This window comes from Aphelocoma coerulescens, chromosome 20 (assembly GCF_041296385.1).
Source record: "Aphelocoma coerulescens isolate FSJ_1873_10779 chromosome 20, UR_Acoe_1.0, whole genome shotgun sequence".
Taxonomy (NCBI): domain Eukaryota; kingdom Metazoa; phylum Chordata; class Aves; order Passeriformes; family Corvidae; genus Aphelocoma; species Aphelocoma coerulescens.
Genome location: NC_091033.1, coordinates 15,760,297 through 15,779,813, shown reverse-complemented (window position 1 = coordinate 15,779,813; position 19,517 = coordinate 15,760,297). Strand labels below are relative to the sequence as shown.

Below are 19,517 nucleotides of genomic sequence, written 5' to 3'. Positions count from 1 at the left end.
GTCAGACAAATGGCTTTTCAGTTACTTTTGAAGGGAACAGTAGATCTCAGTTCCTGAAGTCTACCCATTGGATTTTTCAGCCTTTTTCTTCTCTTTTCAAAAATCCTCTTTTAGTTCACTGTCAGGGGCTTGCCTACACCTTACTGTGCCTACTCTCTCTCGGCTCTGCTCTGACCACAACTGTTCTCCAACACAGCAAGCTATCAACCAGAAATCAAGAGAAATGTGTTCTTGTTGCTCCCTCACACCTGGCCCTTGGAACAATCACCATATTCTGCTTGAATTATTTGTCTCTGAAGAACTGGTGGCCTCAGATTCCTCCACTCATTTATAGATTACATTTTTTCCTCTTAAAATTCAAAGCAGCAGGAACTGAAGTTTCTACTGTGTTCCCACCACTGAAGCGCACCTGTACTTCCCTAGCATTTTATTTAATGAAAGATTTGCATAGTATGAAAAAATAGCAGGGTTTTTTTGGTTCATTTTGATATTTTTCTGAAGAAACAGCCACTGCAACTGTAGAATTCAAAACCCGGAAAGCAGATACGAGCTGCTAAGGAGGAGCAGCTTCCTCTAATATTTAGCATCCCACTCTTTATGCAAGAATACCCTACATAACTCACTTCAGATTCTGATGAGACTTCCAGCTCATGCATGCTTTAGTAGTTGTACCACGCACCAGTAGGCTATACGTTTGGAGTTTGAGTAAACTCGTTGAGACTCCACTCAAATCAGTAATAGACAAGAATTCACTACAAAAAAACCCAAGAACCCCATATTTCTGCTATAGCCTAGAAGGTACCTCCCATTAATAAACAGGCAAAGCATATATACATGTACAGATATATACGTGTGCATGTGGGAGGTACTATTCTGGCATAAGTTTTAGAAACTAAAAACTGAAACACATAGAAAGCAGGAAACTGCTCCAAACTAGCAGCAATTTACTGCCAAACAAGACTTTTACATAGGACTGTGCAAGTATTGTAGTCAGGCTTCATCGCTTCTCTTCCTGCGCAGTAAGCAGGGTGCAGACCCTTCTGCTTAGAGCATGCAGCCCCCAGGCCCTGTGCAGGTGGGGACTTGCACACAACACCTCTTATTGTGCAGGTACAAACCTAACAGAATCTCATTCCTCTACTGTTACATATTCCTCCGTTAATGCACAAAAAACAAATTTCAGAGATGTTGTAGAAGTATTAGCACTCCTGCATTTGTAATACTGCCTGCAAAATTAAGTTTTTACATATATACACAGACTATAAATTCCACTGAATCTGAAACACATAAGACATCATTTTTCTAATCTGTTCTCTTGCCATCTTCTTTATGTCTTTGGGTATATAATTCCCTCGTAAGCCAAATGACCGATAAACTTTACATAAAGGGAAAAGAAAACATGCTTTATTTCTCAGCAGCTCATAACCTTCTGTTTATCACCTTGAAAGTTAAAATACTAGAGTCACCTTGAAAATAGTTATTTTATACTAAAATTGCTATAAAGGCATCTCCAATCAAAGCTAGCAAATGAAGAGTAAGGGCAGATGAATCCTCAAAAAAGCAGTTTTGTGCAAATAACACCAAAAATAACAAAGACACCTGCTGCAAAGATCTGAAGATTAAATTAACAACTTTTCAGCATTCTCCCTTAATCCTCAATCAGGAGACCTTTGTCCATTATTTTTGTCAAGTTCTGGACCCATGGAAACTTTCCCAGTCAATGTTATACCAGATACACTGGTATATCTCTTCTCATACTAACACTCCCCTGCCCATACCCATACCTTCTTTGAGAACAGACAGAATATGGAGAAATGGCATTTCATGATTCCTCTCCATCTCTCCTCTGAAATATATTCTTCCTGAAAGCAATGAGAACTTCTTCAGTGGGTACGAAATACTGGTATGTACAACATGCACACCTCACACAGATGTCAGTGCTGATTAAAAAAAGATGTGGATAGAGAACTTGCTATAGGATTTCACCATGTCTGAACTTCACACTCAAAACTAATCTGAAATTGATATGCATCTTTTCTCTTCTCCCTCACTTCTGAAAACATAATAACTCCACCAAAAAGGACAGTATGTGATAAAAGGATTGCCTCATCAGGGAATAAGTGCCCTTTTCAGAAGTGCTGTTAAGGAGATCTGCATATAACCAAACCTTTTTCTTCCAGATACTCCAAAGCAGATTACCCTTTTGGAGAGGCATCCCAGAATTCTGACATCACAGAACTTCACAGAAGTATGTGCAGGAAATCATGCTGAGTGTCCGGGATTGTGTGTTCTACCCAAAAGCTTCTAAATGCAGCAGAGTTTCCCCAGAAAAACAGACAAGTTTGACAACTGAATATCATAGTACCTAGACACACAACAGACAGGGAGATTTCCAACTAGCTCCTGTCACTGCCTGATGTTTAAACTGCTGGGAAGGAGAGACTTGTTTTTCTTTAAGAAAAGATTTGTATAATGATGAGTGAAGGCAGAAATTATTCACTTAGCCAAATTTCACTTAAATGCACATTAGAGCAGACAGGTAATACAGCTTTAAATAAGAAGCTTTGCAATGAAAAGAGATTTCTGTCTCTGGTTCCACAGCTGGTGTATCATTAAACAAAAAAAGGATGCTCAAGCCCAAATTACTCCCCCTACATACACACAAAAAAAACCCACATAGGAAATCTTTTTTCATTTCATCCAAAAGTCTCAACCCTTCTGACCAATTCCACCAGCTCAGCTGAAACTTGCTTACACAGCAAATACAAAATAACACAAGCCTAGAAAACAGAAGCAGACTAAGACAGTATGTTTCTCTTCCTCCTTTGAAACTGCAACTCAAATATCATCTGTATTTAACATTTCTTGATTCTAAAAATCAAGGTAAGTGCCTAATCCTCAACCATTTCAGCTGCCATCCCACAGTCAACTACAAACCGTTAATTAATGTGCATTTGGGCTAAGGACTGTGACTCTCATTTGCAAACTTATTTAAACAAGATAACTGAAGCAATTTTTGTCCTCTATTCTGTTCCTTTCTCTCCTGAAGGTTAGACCTCTGTTTCTGACAAGACTGCACAGAATGTGCATCTGTTGCTTAAACACTGCCCTCTACAACTCAACATTTAAACAAACCACTGCAGCCTTTAATTTGCATTTATACAGAAAGCTGTAGCAGCTGAGGATACAAACCCAGACACTCATTCACACTGCGGGACTTCACCTCCAAGCAATGGGGCCAGGCAAACAGGCATGGCAGTAACTGGCACGGTCACCTCACTTTGACACACTTACAAACATAAATCAAAGCTCTAAGAGTGAGTAAGAGTGAAATTGGTGGGAATATCTTCTGGTTTGGTCTACTGTACTCTAAGATAATTAAGTGAAATATGGATTCCAGGATAATGGCATATCACATACACCAGCATCTCCAATTGTTTGCACTGGCCAATACTGAAATTATGATCTCAAAGTACACACAATGTTAATGTTGTGTTGTGTCCTGCATCAACCAGTCCTGGTGGACCTTCACCTGTCCATCTCCTTTGACCCATGCAACAGCAGCACAGCCCTGCTCCAGCAGGAAGCTGAAAACACCGTGTTCGTTCTTTTCTTTCCCCTTGTACAACGGTACTTGCACCCCACCTCATGAACTGCTGGAGTAAAGCAGAACAGAAATATATTGTGGGGACAACCGAGAATTTGTGATGTGGGACACAAGATGCGACAGGATGCTGTAGTGATGCAGGTATGCAGAACTGAGGAAAGCAGCCCAACCCCACCTTGTGCTATAGTACCCACCAGACCAGGTGTCTCAGCATAAGTCTTGGTTTCCTAGACAGATCACATCAGCTGGCATGTGAGAAAAGGCAAGTAGTGTTTCTATGAGGGCATTACTCCACCTCTCCACACACCACTCTTGCTCAAAATCTCACTGATCTCTTCCACAAATGGTTCAACAGTCTCATGATTTGCAGAGATATATCATGCTAACTTTTTTATTTTGGTACTGGGTTAGTTTGAACAAAGTAGTCGTGGCCTCCCAGAGTCAGAACTGGTAAACAAAAATCCTTTTATGTGAAAATAAGGAGAATTTTTAAGGACCTAACAAGGGGTGACTGAAGAGGTTATCTTCAAAATTAATGAAAAGGGAAGGAGGCGAAGCCTTAGATGATCAGAATTGTGCAGAGCGGTACAAAATCTACCAGAAATAAATGCTCTTGTCCCCAACTACAGGTTCCACCGTGAATTTGAGGATTAAAATGCTTCTTTAATTCGCTTTCAAACTTCAAGTCTGAACCTTGGAGCTAGAAAATTACAGAGGAAGAAACTTCCTTTCTGTGGCATCTCTGAAGTTCCAGCTCCTCAGCAAAAAAAAAAAAAACAAGTCCAAAGTAGCTACACAAGTGAAATGTTCTAGATACTGACTTTTGTAACAACTTTTTCAAAATTTCACCTTGGATTCAGCTTGGCATTAGACAGTTTTACTTTCCTTGTCAAGACTGTTTTTTTTCTAGTGAATGCAGGAGCATTCAAATCCCTGTACAGCAGTACATTCAAACCACTGACATTTTCACTTCATTTCTGTCTTTTACACCCTTTGTGCTCAATGTGTGCTTGATTGCAGAACTCAGGCTTGCACTTACTGCTTTAAAAAGTACTTCTGCATAGTGTTGAGAAGGATTTGTTTCAGCAGCTAGCACACAAACAGACTAGGCAAGTATGAAACCAGATGTCCAAGTGTTTGCACTTGGACTTGCCGAGACTTTAGCGTGAGCACAACTGTTCAGACAACTGCCACTGAGTAATTCTGAGACCTAACATAGCTTCTTTGTTTACATTTTTACTACTCCCTGAGAGTACTGGGAAAGTGCTGACTGGCAGTTCCTCAAGGGCCAAGACTTACATTCTACACCTTATGTTCACACAGGACTTTGGCAGGAAAACTCTCCCAGCACAGTCTCTTGCATCCAGCAGAGGTATTCCCAGAAGGGAAAACTGTTAATGCCTCCCATCCCTATGGATTCTTTGTCTGCACAGAGACTGCTTCTGGTTACGCCTAACAGTCCCCCTGGAATTGAGCTAAGACCACCAATTCATCGAGCACTAACTGCCAAGGATGTGTCAGCTGGCTGCCAGAAGACTGAACCGAAGAATTAACATTTTTGTTGCACTTTTTCACAAAAAAAAAGTCACAAAGTTTATGTGACATCTTTTGCTCTGCTTTTTCTCCTAAAGGAGGTAAGAAATGGAGACAAGGCTCTGTTAGTTACTTCACCTGCAACCTTTGGACAACACATTTTGCCTTTTTGCACCTCAGTTTCTCCATCTGCTAAATACTGGTGCTCTATTTTGAGATGATCCAGACAAAAAAGTGCTGCATGAACCAGTATCTTTATTCTTAATACACTTCAAAACAAAATTTTCTTCTTCTCTAAGTGAAATAGTCTGAAAAGTTTCTTTCCACTGGACTGAGCTGGTTTTTGATACCATGTTGCCCCAGCAGCTCACCCAGAGCCACATTAAAAGAGAACTGATGTCATGCAGCCTTGCCTCCACACACCACCTGGACGTGGTAACTGCTGCCACTGCAATTTCATTCTTGCTTGCTGTTTGCAAATTTCAGTTCCTCTGGTTATGTGCTGTAAAATTTTTGATTCATACTTTACTTTCCAAATATTGTGGCTTTTCTTGTGCAATTGCTTAAGAAAGATGGCCTGTATTGTGCAAAAGGATCTCTTATGACACAGCACATGCAGAATATAACAGACAAAGCCCATTAAGAGCCTGCCTGTTCTTTCTAGCTTTATTTCACATCAAGTTGCATATTGTTTTTCAATAGGGAAGAAAACAGAGGTCACAGCAGAAATACCAGATGTACCTTGCTGTTCACAGTGTTCACGTTCTACAAGCAGAAGGTGCTGATACTGCAAGGTGACAGGCACCTGCTAGAACAGGCTGAGCTTTCCCAGCTCCTCCTGGCTTCTGCACTCCACAAGATGAAGTCTGTGGAGGTAGCAGAATCCCCAAAAGGTGCTCTACCAGACATCATGCAAAACAGTATCACCCTACATAATCCTTCTTTTTTGATTTTCCTCTGCTACTTGGTATAACTGCAGAAAACTTCCAGCATCCTTCACCAACAGATCGATCCATAGAGCAAAGTTTCATCAGCTTGATCTGTTCACCATGCCAAAAATCAAGATGAAGCTAAGCACACTTAGAGAAAGAAAGGCTTGCTTAACAGTCAAAAAGAGGAAAGCACACATTTCTTCAGGGACTGTTTTGCTCACTGAGTAATTGCCCCATTTGGCAAACAGACAAAAAAACCAACCCAAACCAACAACAAAAATCAAAGCAAACCAATAAAAACTGTGCACAATTGTTCATTTATAACAACAGGAACTGCCCACAGCTGATTTTTTCAGAGAACCACCATAGCTGGTGAATAGTGAAAGATTATGTAAGGATGTCATATGTCTTAGTGACCTGTTCTAATTACGGAAGTATTTACTTCAATACAGAAGTACTGATCTGTGCTTCTTTTGGACTCCTTCCATTCATCTAAAACCAATACTCTTTCCAACTGCATTTAATTCAAAAGCCTGGACTACACTTTCAATTCAGTGGTCCAATTTTGTTTCTAAATGCTTTTTGCTCCTGTTTCCTAACTTCTAAGTGCAGTTATTCTGGCAAATGCTTCTTCTAAGTGTTGAAGGATGAATGCACAGAAGGAAAAAAAATATCTACAGTAAGATTATCTGTCCTTGCACAAGGGCTTTGCAATCATTGGAAAGCAAGAACATGGAGGCAACGTCACAGCCAGAAGACTGAATACAGCACAACCCTAGAAGTTCAGTGCTGGCAAAGTTGAAGGCCTACTCAGTAAAAAGCCCAGCAAAACAGGTACTGCAACACTCAGTGCACCGTATTTCATGTCCCCTGTACTGTTTAACGACTAAGTTAAAAACTCGTGCAGTACTTTTGTCTTGTACAAATAATTTAATTGGTAAATCTCATTTCTCAACTATACCTCCCAAAAATACTCTCTTTGGTCCATATAGCCTGAAAATCATTACTTATTTACCAACAAGTTTTCAGAACACATTCTCTGTTACAGTGGGGATACTGCAACACATGTATCAGACAACGAGGCCCGTGGAAAAGAAATATATGGACTGATTCTTGGTAGATATTTTCAGAGATGTTTATCTTCCCAGCCGCATGGCTGAGGATGCCGAGGAAACTGCGTCAATCACGGGACCCGAGGGTCCTTCCCCCAGGCAGGGCAACACAAAACAACCAGTGGGGAACAAGGTTGACCAGGGGCAGGGAAACACCGTGCCTCCCCCCCAGAGCCCCTCTACCAGGACCACATGGCAGGGGGAGAGACCCCAACAATTCTCCTCATGTGAACAGACGACTTGTGCCAGCACCAAGGAGGGGACATGTATTTTTAACAGTGGTGGCTTCCCACGTACATTTTTAAGAGCCAGCAAAGGAGATAAACTCTGTGGAAAGTGTCTCCCCAATACGCATATCTCCTTTTCCTGTTGATGGATCATGCCTCTGACAAACCAATGCTCAAAGCAAACACACTTCTGCAGCTCTCTTTGGAAAACTTCCCCTACTGTTCTGCCCTTATTGTCTTGTCAACACCCTCTCCTCACAAACAGCTGCTTCCCATTCTGAACTGATTTCTGAGCACAGTTTTAGTAATACAACAAACAGAACCACCAGCACCCAGATGGACATAAGCTAAAAAATTATATCCAAGGGCCCAGTGATTATCATTTGAAGCCTTTGATTTTCTCCAATAAAAAGGGAGGTAAATGAAAGAGAAATGATCAAGCACCCTTCATATGAAGGACCAAAGTACTTTCAGTCTACAACATCTCAGCTGACAACTGTCAGTGGTGACACCGAGTTAGGTAATTAACATCCAGTTCCTTTTCACACGGCCCTGAAGTAGTCGACAGCCATTCAAACTGTATTTCCTTTCTGTCTCCTCCTCCACAGATTAAACAAAATAAAAGATCTCAAGTAATGATGGCAAGAGTCAGTAATGACAAAGATCTAAGGAAGGCTGACAGAACGTATTTCTAGCACTTCTGGCCTGGCACCTAGAACTTTCATGTAACAACAAAGCATCAGAAATATAACCACCCACATCAACCACCCTCAAGGAAAAGCTAGCACTGGGTCTGGGTATGAGCTCCCATGTACCAGAACCCTGCTTTAGCAATAAATGCCAGAGCCTGGGGTGGGATGTAGGGCCATGCCTCCACTGGTGAGCCCACAAGGCCAGGACACACACCTGAGCCTTGCAATTCTGGGAGAAAACTGGGAGAATGTTTCCTGGCATGCTCTGACCTGGGCCTTCTAGCACTCTCCCAAACCATTCTCAGGCATGGTGCCAGTTAGGAGAGGCCAAGGACCATTCCCAGTAGGCAGTCTTAATGCAGCTATCCTGCTTTGAGACTCAAGAGTTCAATGGTACAAGACAGGACCAGATCATGCCAGTTGGCCACAGGGCCTAAGAGTAAAGCCTGGCACTGTTTTGTTTACTACATTTGTAGCTTAAGTCTCTTGCTTAACAATACAGGGCATTAACCACTGATCAGCTCTAACAGATAAACTTTGGCATCCATGCCTTCTCCTCTGTGACCTACATATTAAATAGCACACAGCCTACTCATGTATACCTACACTAAGCTTGTCCATTTTTCCCACAACAACATGGATGATATTTAAGAATCAGGTTTGCGAGTCCAAAAAACTTTTATAACCTTCTGTTAGTGCCCCTTCATACAAAATGGAAGGGGCTTCTTTAGCCACCTAGTGATGAGGTTAACAGCCAAGGCTCTCTGAGGTGATGCATTCAAAGCAGTTGCCAGATTAGACAGAAAGTCCTGTGGGACCAGAGACTTTGCTGTGTAGCTGAAACCCACCCCCACCTGTCTGAGATAAGAATTTGCATTTTAGTGAGTTCTTATCAGGAGTCTGCCGCCAAAGCAAGGCCCTCCAGCAGTGACACACACACTTCAAATATCAGGAAACTCCTCTCATTGCCAGCTTCCTCAGCATCCAAAATAATCCCTGAATGCAACCTTTTATGTTTTCCCCTCTTTCCTGACAAGTATTCCCCTCATGTATCCCATTACAGGTTGTTCCAAATTACCCAAGCCATGCTAGAATGCCACAAGCATGAGCAGGCAAAACTTTCAAGACAAAGGTATTATCACTAATGTGATTTACTGTAAATAAAAGAAGGTGTAAGAGGATATGGATGATGTTGTTAGGCTTTTTTAAAATCTAAACCCATTCTGTCATGTACAAAGGTAGTAAACGTCTGGCAGACATCCAGTAAAATGAGACTCATGGGTTTAAAGCTGTTTCTTAGTAAATTGCTCAGATAAACATCACTCCTTAGCGGCAAGCTCAGCAGTCACGGTCACTGGTGCAAAGGACTGCAGCAACCTCTCTGTAAAAGAGGTGCTCTCAGGGAAGGGGCAGCACTGTGCCTCTCAAGGATCAGCATTTGCTCATTCTGACACCCTGGGCCAAGACATGTCAGCAGAAAGGATGCGGTTTTGGTATCACTAGCAGCAGATCTGGTTCACAACTAAACCAGCACCCGGATTTGTGTAAGGCAAACTCCTGGCCCAATCACATCAAGTTTCACACCCAAAACATACTGTCAAACAGCTCCTAATATATGCTTGAGACAGGAGCCCTGAAAATGCTGGTCCTATCACTTAGCTAGTGGCAACTTAACAACTGACAAATCCACAGGGAATATATAATCAGCACTCTGCCTATCAGATTGTTTGCTCCTTCTTTTTTTTTTTAACTGAAAGTGTTTTACTGAGCCAAATAAATTATGATTAGTCTAGAAGATTTTTAAGGACTAAACAACTGCACCTGTTAAAAAAAAAAGTGTCCTCATTTTAGATAAGCAAAGTAGTTTGGGAACCAACAAATTAACCTGTTGGCACAAGAACTGACCACAGCAAAACCAGAAGTACAAAATGAAAGTCAGGTTGAGAATGGTCACAAAATTTATTCCATGAGTCATGAGACATCAGATTAATTGCAACAAGGTATTATTTCTATGGCTGATATGCCTCTGTAAAAATAATTTCAGCAATGGGAGCAGCAGTGAGAATGACCCAGTATCCTCACATGAACCTAAATGTTCCTGTAACTCAGTTCCACAGTCCCATCATCTCAGTAAGTATACTCACATTTAAATAATCAGGGTTTAGAAATCTATTGCCCACTCTGCAACTCAAAGATACATGACATAAAATTGTCACTGTTTCCAGAACTGTAGGAAGTGACATTGCCAGCCAGTTTGTAACAAGTTCTTGTGCTGATAACACTGGGTGAAAGGGCAGACAGGCCTAAGGCATAAGCCTCACAATGCCAGAACAGTCAATATCTGTCTTTCTGTCCATGGGTTTGAAGGGGCCTATCAGAGCAACATTCAGCTTTGGGCAATCAGTGTCTCATGGCCTGACATATGGCATTCAGCTGTGTGAGCAAGGACGAAGACTCATTAGGAAGAGTGAAGGAACTGTTTTCTCATCACAGAGCTGTTTTCTCTTACTCTGCTCTTGAGATCTGCAGTTCAAATGGAGCCAAGGTCTCTTCAGATGAGTGGAATCTACAGAAGGTGAAGGCGACATGCAGAAGTCAGATGTTTTAACCAGACAGCCACCCTAAGGTTCTGTCCCAGTACAGATCCACTGCAGTTCTCTATTTCTGCTACAGCTTGATTCAATCACACCTGCAGAGGTAGTGTGAAAGCTTTAATCACATCTGACTGGGTAATTAGGCAGGACTCTTCATCTGCAGTAATATCTAAATCCAAGATTTTGGTCAGATCTCAGGCATGCTGTTGGTGCAATTCCCAGTCCAAGCCTCAATTTATAATACAGAAGGGAAAAGCAGTCAAAGGTAGTGTTCAGTCCGGATGAGATGGCTTTGCATGAACTGCGTTGCTCCACAAGGAAGTCTTTGTAGCCAACTGAGAAACTACATGGTTGCTTATTTTAAATCTTTTCTTGTCTCTAGCTGTACTCACTCCTGGTAACCAGGACAAGCTGCCATTTGCACAGGAATTTCAAGCATCATCAAAATCAAAAGATACATCACCATTTACATCCTAAACCACACTACAACTGTGTAAGGCCTTTACCATTGCAGGCTGGAAATCCATTTGGGGAGACAAAAACAGAAAAGGGATTCTACGGCTGGAAAGAAGAAATTCACACAGTCCCTTTATATTTTCTTGAAAGTGCCTGAAGCAAACAATAGGCAGGCAACAGAAATAAGTAATTTCTTGAAAGCTTCATCTGTCACAGACTCATCTGGGTGCCTAAATGCAAACACTGCACTTGGGAGATCCTGCTTTTTCAAGTCTCAGATACCCTCTGTGGTGGATGCCTCTGGGACTGCCAGGATGTGCACATTGGAAAGCTGGCCTGCAAACACATCACTCTCTTCCCCATGGGGGGTTCAGTGTTGCACTTGCAGGGTACGCCCCCAGAAGTCTGAATGCTAGACTGCTCCCATAAATGCTTTATGCCAACACCTAGTCACAGTTGCTGGTAGGAGCAATGAGTTGTCCTCAAATGCAAGTACAAGGCTCTCCTGCGACAATAATACTCTGTATACTCTACAAAACCTGTGAAGTAATCCGCTCCCTCACTTGGTACTGCTAAAACCTTGGAAATGTCTTGCACCTGGTGTTTTGGGCACTAGAGTTCAGGACATACATTAGAGAATCCAGATAACAGCACAGGAACTACAGAAGTAAAATTAAATCGTTTTTGAGAAAGAAAAGTTAAACAATTTGACAGTATGTGAAGCAAAATGTGAAAACATTCTTGAAATATTTAAGGGATTGATGCAAAGAAATAAAGAGCACTGCAAAAAAAGATTAGACATGCTAGGCATTAAGAAGACCTTTCTAATACTAACAACATCTAAACACCAGGGTAAACCATCAAAAATGAAGATCTTTTCATATCAGAACAGGATGGGATGGTTTGTCAAGATTCTCTCCAAGGCTTTGTTTCATGATTCTACGATACAATGTAAAATTGAAGAATCACATTTCCCATCCCTGCAAACCAGTACTCCTGCCTAGGGCAGAAATACTGTGTGAGCTGGGGAGCGGAAAATTATCAAAACTTTTAAACTTTTTTGCGTCCTATATTTAGGGACAAACAAGCTCTCATAATGGTCTGCTTCCTGCAAACATCAGCCCGAAATGTTGTAAAATCAAACATGCATTCAGCTATATACCAAGCAACTCTAATATTCTGCTCTCTGTGATGCTTGGTTCACTTTTTGATCCCCATGCCCTTTCCTGCCAGAGCCCAGGGTCTCTGTCCCTCCTTTCCCTCAGCTCCCAGAGTGCTATAGCAAGGGAGTTTTGTTGCAGAGGCACCAGCATGGCTCTGGGAAAGCCCAGGGAAGCCAAGCACTCCCTCCTCCCTCAGAGATCATGGCACATATTCAAACAACAACTGGCATGCCTGAAATGAGAGGGAGGGACAAACGGCAAAAGGATCACAGCACAGCAACCAAGAGGAGGGAGAGATGCAGAGCCAGAACAAGGTCAGACACCTCATTCCAAAGGATGTAATAAGACCAAAGTAGGTCTGAGATAAAGGGTAACAGGAGTCAGATGCACACCAAGCTGGAATGAGTTAAGGGAAGCAAAGAGAAAGTAGTTTTAATTCTCACCTGTAGGACAGTAAACTGGTGAAACTACACAGGGGATTTATTGATATTTTCTCACCATGGAAGTTCTGTGAGAGTACAAAAAGAATGAACACCTTCATTCATACAAAAAACCTGCTGTACTCCTACATGACTCTGATTTGTAAAGCCTCACTACAAAAGGCATGGGCTCAGCACACTGCTTTCAAAGTGACACACTAAGCTCATACATCTCAGAGCGGGAGAGAACCTGGGCAATCTGGATCCTCCAGCCCTGATCATAGGCCTGTGACTGTAAACTGGACTCTCTAGACCACAGGCTCAGAAGAATAAATATTTTCTGAGCTTTCTCTTTGCTTTGTTTTGCTTTTCAGTTTTTCACTTTTGCTTCATTTTTCTCCATCCAGACTGTTTTCTTCACTTTCTTTTTTTGTATCCAGGGCAAAAGAACCTTTTAGTCTGTTTGCATTTCAGACGTTAGCAACTAATTTTGCACTACACTTGGTCTAAACAGAAAACTCTATGAGTAGAATTGCCAACCCCAAATTCAAGAGTCATAACAAAAGCCCCTAAAAACTCAGGAGCATTTTTGTTTTGCTAATGTTCTACCTTCAATTCATGTTTTACAACCAGAAGGGCTACAAATATGTCATTTTAAATAAAAGCGGTGATATTCCTCAATTTACATACATCAGGAACCAGGCTTTTTTAAAAAAAATGCTCCATGACTTTAAAACTAAACAGAAGAACATCTTGATCATTTGCAGTCCTAACAACTGGCTATAGGTGACCAACTGACCCAAAATAACAGAACAGCAAAGCCAATTTAGATCACTTCTAAACAATTTCCTTTCCCATCTCCTTCCTCTCCCCCAAATGTTCTTTTAGCTGTCTTGTAATAAGGGAGCAACATTACCCAAAGCATATGGTACACCTTCCAGAATCAGCGTGTATCTGTATCTACCGAGGGTGAACAGGCAGAGAACAGGGTAGGACAGGAAACCACAGCTCACAGCTGAGACAAATGGTCTGTTTGCTACTCTATTAGAGCACCAGAGCCTCATCTTGGATGCAAACAAGATCATGAAATAGAAAGGGAATGAGGAAAAAAAAAAGGCCTGTGATGCTTATCATGTTTCAAGATGGGTGGAGTGCAAAATCCAGAGACAGATCATTTACAACTACAAAGCAAGCAAGAAAGGGGAGCAAAACATAAATATTTTGAGTCTGTAGGATGTGGGCTAATTTATCTGATGGCATGTGTCCTAATGTAACATTTATACAATTGATAGGACTGAAGACGACTTCTAGTTTTCATATAAAAATACAGGAATGCATGATACTAAAACCTAAAAATAGTACTGGTACAATTACTTATCCAATTTGATACCTATATGGTAAGAACAATTCACCTTTCCTACTGTTTTCATGCCTGCACAGAACAGCAATTGCTCAATCTAAAAGTACATCCTGTCATTCTGACATTGAAATATACAAGCTGGTGGTTTGTCTTTGGAAAGATGAAAGAGACATATTTATATACAATGTAGAGAACATTTTGGCTTTATAGATTTGCAATTATCTAAGCTGTGGGAGCTGCATGCACAGGTTTGAACTGAGTGTTCAGTGAAATAAAAGAATGGGGGGGGAAAAAGTGATGCAACAAAATACCTACCACTGCAGTCTCGTGTATTCAATGACTACTGCTCCAACACTTCCACATGTAATTCATATGATTTTATCTACAAACTGGGAAAAACAAACTTTAAAAAACTGACACCTAACTGCTGTGTATTCACTATTCAATCTATTTTTAGAATGATGGTCAATGAGTATGTCTGAAATTGCTCAGGGCTCCTGTGTCTCCTTACTTGAGAGCTGGTCTTTAGTCACTGAAATATTAGTGTTAGATTTGACTGGGATTCTGTGGAATGACGATGCAGCAGTCAAACACACCACAACCTTTCTTTTGTCAACAAACTGTGCATGACTTCTCCATACCAAGTAACACTATAAGCAAGAACAGCTACCTAGCAGCTGGGTAAGCCTGGGGGCTGCACCCTGCCAATACTGCAGCTCAGTAGTGTGCTGGCAGCCCCACATCCCGCACAGGACTGCATGCCACCAGACAGATCCTGGCATTTATCCTACTGGTCACTCTAACTAAGTTATCACCTGGTTTGATTCTGTCACACAAAAAAGAAATATTTACAGAATTACATAAGACAATATAAACATTTCTGTACACGTTACAGAGTTAAAAGAGGCCAAAGAATTAATTGAATCTTAAAGTTTGGAGACTGAAAATCCTTATGGTTTATGATCACACCAGAGACTTACAACAGAATTATCTGCCTTTATGTCTTTGAAGTTTCTTACTCCTGAAACTTTTACTAAAGTTCCATTAGGTTCTGACAATTTTCCACTTTGCTTCTTCTGTGATCAGTAGTCCTTTAATGATGTTAGCAGCAGTACATTTTCATCTGCTACATGAAGTTCTCCCTGCTGCTTAAAAAGTTTGGCTGTGTAAAGAGCCTCTACTAGTACAGCTAGTAACACAGCTGCATAACTGCAATATTGTCTATTAATACTCCTGTGCTACACAGCATTTCTTCAAGGACGATGCCATAATTTGCAATAATATCATCCCTGCCTAACAAAATAGCAAATAGGACAGGACACAATATGGCATGTGTATATTCATAACTAAATCATTAACTTCAGGTCATCAGCTGTGAGCTGGTAGAAGAGTTTTCCCCTCTCCTTCCTTATTTTGAAGAAATATCTAGGACAACTAGGACTATTGAAACGATGGCATACATATAGTATCGTATCTGTATTATATTACAATTTAATGTAAAATCCAGACTCTGTTTTAAAAAACAGCTATATCCCTTGCAATTGATCACCTTGTAAGGAACAAACCACAGGGTAAAGCTATTGGGTTTCATTCTCCCCATAGTTATGATACATTATACTATAATAGATAATACACATATAATATATATATTATATATATACACACACATATAATAAAAATATCAACAGGAATACCAGAAACTAAATACGACCAAAACTGACTAGAAACGCCTTCTCATGTCCAAAATTAAATGGAATAAAATTATTACAAATCACATACAAAGTGAAAAATGATGGGACACCTAAGTTAAGTTTGCAGATATAACTCCATTTGTCAAAATTACTTTAGGTATAAAACATAACCAATTCTAGAGACAAAATTTTATTTAAATATGTAAACATCTGTAGCATTTTCATTAAATGAGTACAAAACTCACAGCAAAATATCCTTAAAAGTGACTAACAAAATTTTTATTGTTAGAAAATAGAACTCCATGTTCTACAACTTTAATTATACTCACTTTATTAATTTATGAAAGCAAAATATGGACCACAATCTTTTAGGCAAAGCAAGTAAGGACTATGTCCTCATGCTAAAAATGAACTTATTTTCCCCTGCAGCTTAGTGGGAAAACGTTTCTAAGCATAGAAAAAGAAAAGAAAAAGGAAACCTTTCCTTAAATATGATCACATATTCATCTCCTAAAACAGATTAAAATACTGTAAGTAAATTGAAGTTACTTCGATTATTTGCAAATGCATAGTATTAAATACTTACAAGATTTAAGAGATTCTTTTACTTTACCAGGGAACACAGGAAGCTGCTGCTAGCAAGCAACTTCAGTGCTGTGAATAAACCCATAGAATTTAGCTGTTTGCTTTTTGAAACATTGTTTATTGAGAACATTTAATGAGTACTAGGGCTTCAATAGCAAATATTTAACCAAGAGCACAGATTCCCTCACATAAGTACAACTGTCCCAGCCTACTTGGAAAAAACTCATTATGGTGATAGAAAGATATGAGATTTAGTCTTCCTTTATTTAACCCAAGCTATTGAAGTTTCTTAAGCAAAGGAACCCATAACCCACATCTCTCTCATCTCCTTTTTGACAGGAACAAGTTTCCAGAAGATCTGGGTACTGCAGTTCTCCTGCACAGAACTGCAGTCTTTCAGTGCAGCCAAAATTACTTCTGGATCAATTGTACTGGACCATTTCAGTACAATTCACATGATGGAAAAAACAACTAACCTTGCCCAATCACACTGGAGTGTTAACCTGGCGCGTTACCCCAGGAAGTAGAATAGTCTACATTTATTTTGCACTGGGTAAGTGCTGCTCATGCAGAACGTGAGCTGGGGAGACAGAGACCCATAGGGCAGGAGGGGTGGCTCCTGTGCAGCGATGCCAGCATGCTCAGGAAAGCCAACAAATGGGAGTTATGTGGCCAAGCAGAGTTGAGAACAGAGTCCCAGGGCTACAGCAGTACTTTCATTAGTGTCATAAGGCAAAACGTTAGGCCTATAACTACATCGAATCCCAGTGATGATATAGATGGTATTATCCTTGCATGTTGTGTCAGCTGTCCAGTGTGGGAGGCGGGGCAGAGTTCATTCTTGTGGGCTGCCTTGTTAGAAGGATTAATTTACGGCCATCCGCATAATTTATGCAGGAAATACTTCATACTCCAAATTTTATTTTAAAAAATTTCATCCCACTACTGCTCTTTTACCCTCACACACTGCAGTAGATCCTCATTCTCCTTTCTTTGGGGCTAACACCATTTAGCTATCCAAATGCAGTTGTACAGAGATTCAGTCCATAAGATGTAGGTCAATGACTGAAGAAACTAACATTATTTAGGACAGCACATGAATATTTGACATGTGCATGAAGTTAAGCCTGTGTGTGAATGCTGCTCTAAACTAAGGCCCATAGATAAGAAAGATCCTATCCCTGCTTTATTCAAACATAATTAACACAGCACAAATTCTGTAGGGGCGTAAAGCTGCACTTCCAGAACCAACCCGCAAGATTATACTATAGCCACTCTACACCCGGTAACAAAGTGCCTCGGAAGGACTCTGACTGCCAGCAGTGCCAGCCAAGACCTCAGCGAGTGCACTCAGTCAGGATATTCTCCTGCCATTACCTAGGGCATATTACTCACTACTGTTCTAATGAAAACTGCCAAGTTAATGAATACAAATAAATAAAAGACCTGCTTTGTTTTTTTAATATATGAAAATCCCATTTAGCTGACATGTGAATACATTTAGCTTGAAGAACTGAAATTAAAAATATATAGCTTGAATCTACATTCTAGCCTGCAGCTAACAAAATCTCAAATTCAGTACTTAGGACAGAGGAGTTTTCTGAGGGATTTTTGCTTTGTTTTGTCTGTAGGGTGGGGCACTTCTACAACTTACAGCTTTTATAAGAACCTCCTCGCACTGAGACAGAACCACAGTTCTAAATTAAGCTAACTGGCACTTCAGTTGGAAAACTCAAATTAAAGGTTCTCAGTTAAACTACTGGAGAGAGAAGAGGAGGGTTGAAGTAGAGACCAGTTCATAAAGGAACCACATCCTTGTCATTTATCTTTTATGGTAGACAGTTTGCCACTTGGGTGAAAAACACTGAAGACAAACTGATTTTAAAAAACAAACAAACAAAAATCTTGCCAGAAGGACAGGTCAAAAGGGGCCCAGGGTCTAAGCCCATTTAGATGAAATCAGAGTTTAGTTTTTATCTAGGAAAACACCAGAAAGAATTTCTGCCCTGACCAATCTTTTAGAAATCTCTGCAGAGACTTCCTTTGCTTTGATTCTTGATCTCTGTGTGATCACTAGTTTATTCTTCTTCTTCTTTTTTTTATTATTATGATATATCTGTTATCTAGTAACTTTTACTGCAGACTCTTCTAGTTATTTGCAGGAGTGTGGTGGTACACAGATGAATTCCACATTTAGAGCCTACATAGGAAAATGGAAATATCCAGATGGATTTTTTTCTTCTGAACTAGCCCGTGGATAATTTCAGAGGCAGGTATAATTGTTTCCACATGCACAGACACACCCAGCACAATCACAAATTTATGTTTACCATTAAACAAAGATATATATACAATATTTATTTATAAATAACTGGCAGTAAGGGTAGATTTTACAAGTGGATGTAAAAGCAACTTCTAAACAACAACCAAAGAGCAGATCTATTCCCGGGTCCGTTCCGGCCACCCCGTGGGGCCGGGAACGCTGCGGGGCCGACGCTGCCCGCGCTCCGCGGCGGGGGCGAGAGAACCGCGGCTCTGCTGCCGGCCCCGCGCTCTCAGGCGGCCCCTCGCTCGTCCCCCGCCCCCGCGGCCTCTCGAACAGAAACTCCCTCTCGGCGGTGCGGACCCGGACACGGGCACTTCCACAAGTTGTGCCCCCGCGCTGCCCCGCCGCCCTCGCAGCCCCCGGCCCGACGGGAGGAGCCGCTCCGGGCCGTCCGCCCGGCCCCGCGACGCCCCCGAGGGCGCTCCCTCCGCGGGCGCTCCCCCCGCGGGCGGTCCCCAGCCCCGCGGTGCCACTCACCGACTGCAGGAAGCGGAGGGTCCCCACGTAGTCGCGCTCAGTGCTGAGGATCTCGTTGAGGACGCAAAGGCGGAGGCGCAGCTGGCGGTCGGTGTCCTTGGGGCAGCCGGCGGGCTCGGCGGCGCTGGGGGCGCCGGGCGGCGGCGGCGGCGGCGGCTCCATGGTGGCGAGGCGGGCCGGGCGCTCCGCTCCCCGCTCCCTCAGGAGCCCCCCATGGCCCCCTCGGCCCTGCCTCGCCCGCGAGTGGAGGCGTTACAGAAGCCGGGCGCTGAGTGAAGCCCGGCTGCGGGACATACCGGGCTAGCGGCACGGCACCGCTGAATAGAGCGCGAAGGGAAGTCCC

The 19,517-nt window shown here is 41.7% G+C and overlaps 1 protein-coding gene across 3 annotated transcripts in view; it reads right to left on the bottom strand.

The window, feature by feature from the left end:
• Window positions 1–19,517, bottom strand: part of PREX1 (phosphatidylinositol-3,4,5-trisphosphate dependent Rac exchange factor 1) — a 147,276-nt gene extending 127,759 nt beyond the window's left edge. For all 3 annotated transcript variants that reach the window (XM_069034522.1, XM_069034523.1, XM_069034524.1), the window contains exon 1: window positions 19,175–19,517. In XM_069034522.1, the coding sequence (XP_068890623.1) occupies window positions 19,175–19,336 (162 nt within the window). In that variant the 5' untranslated portion in view covers window positions 19,337–19,517. The remainder of the gene's footprint in view (window positions 1–19,174) is intronic.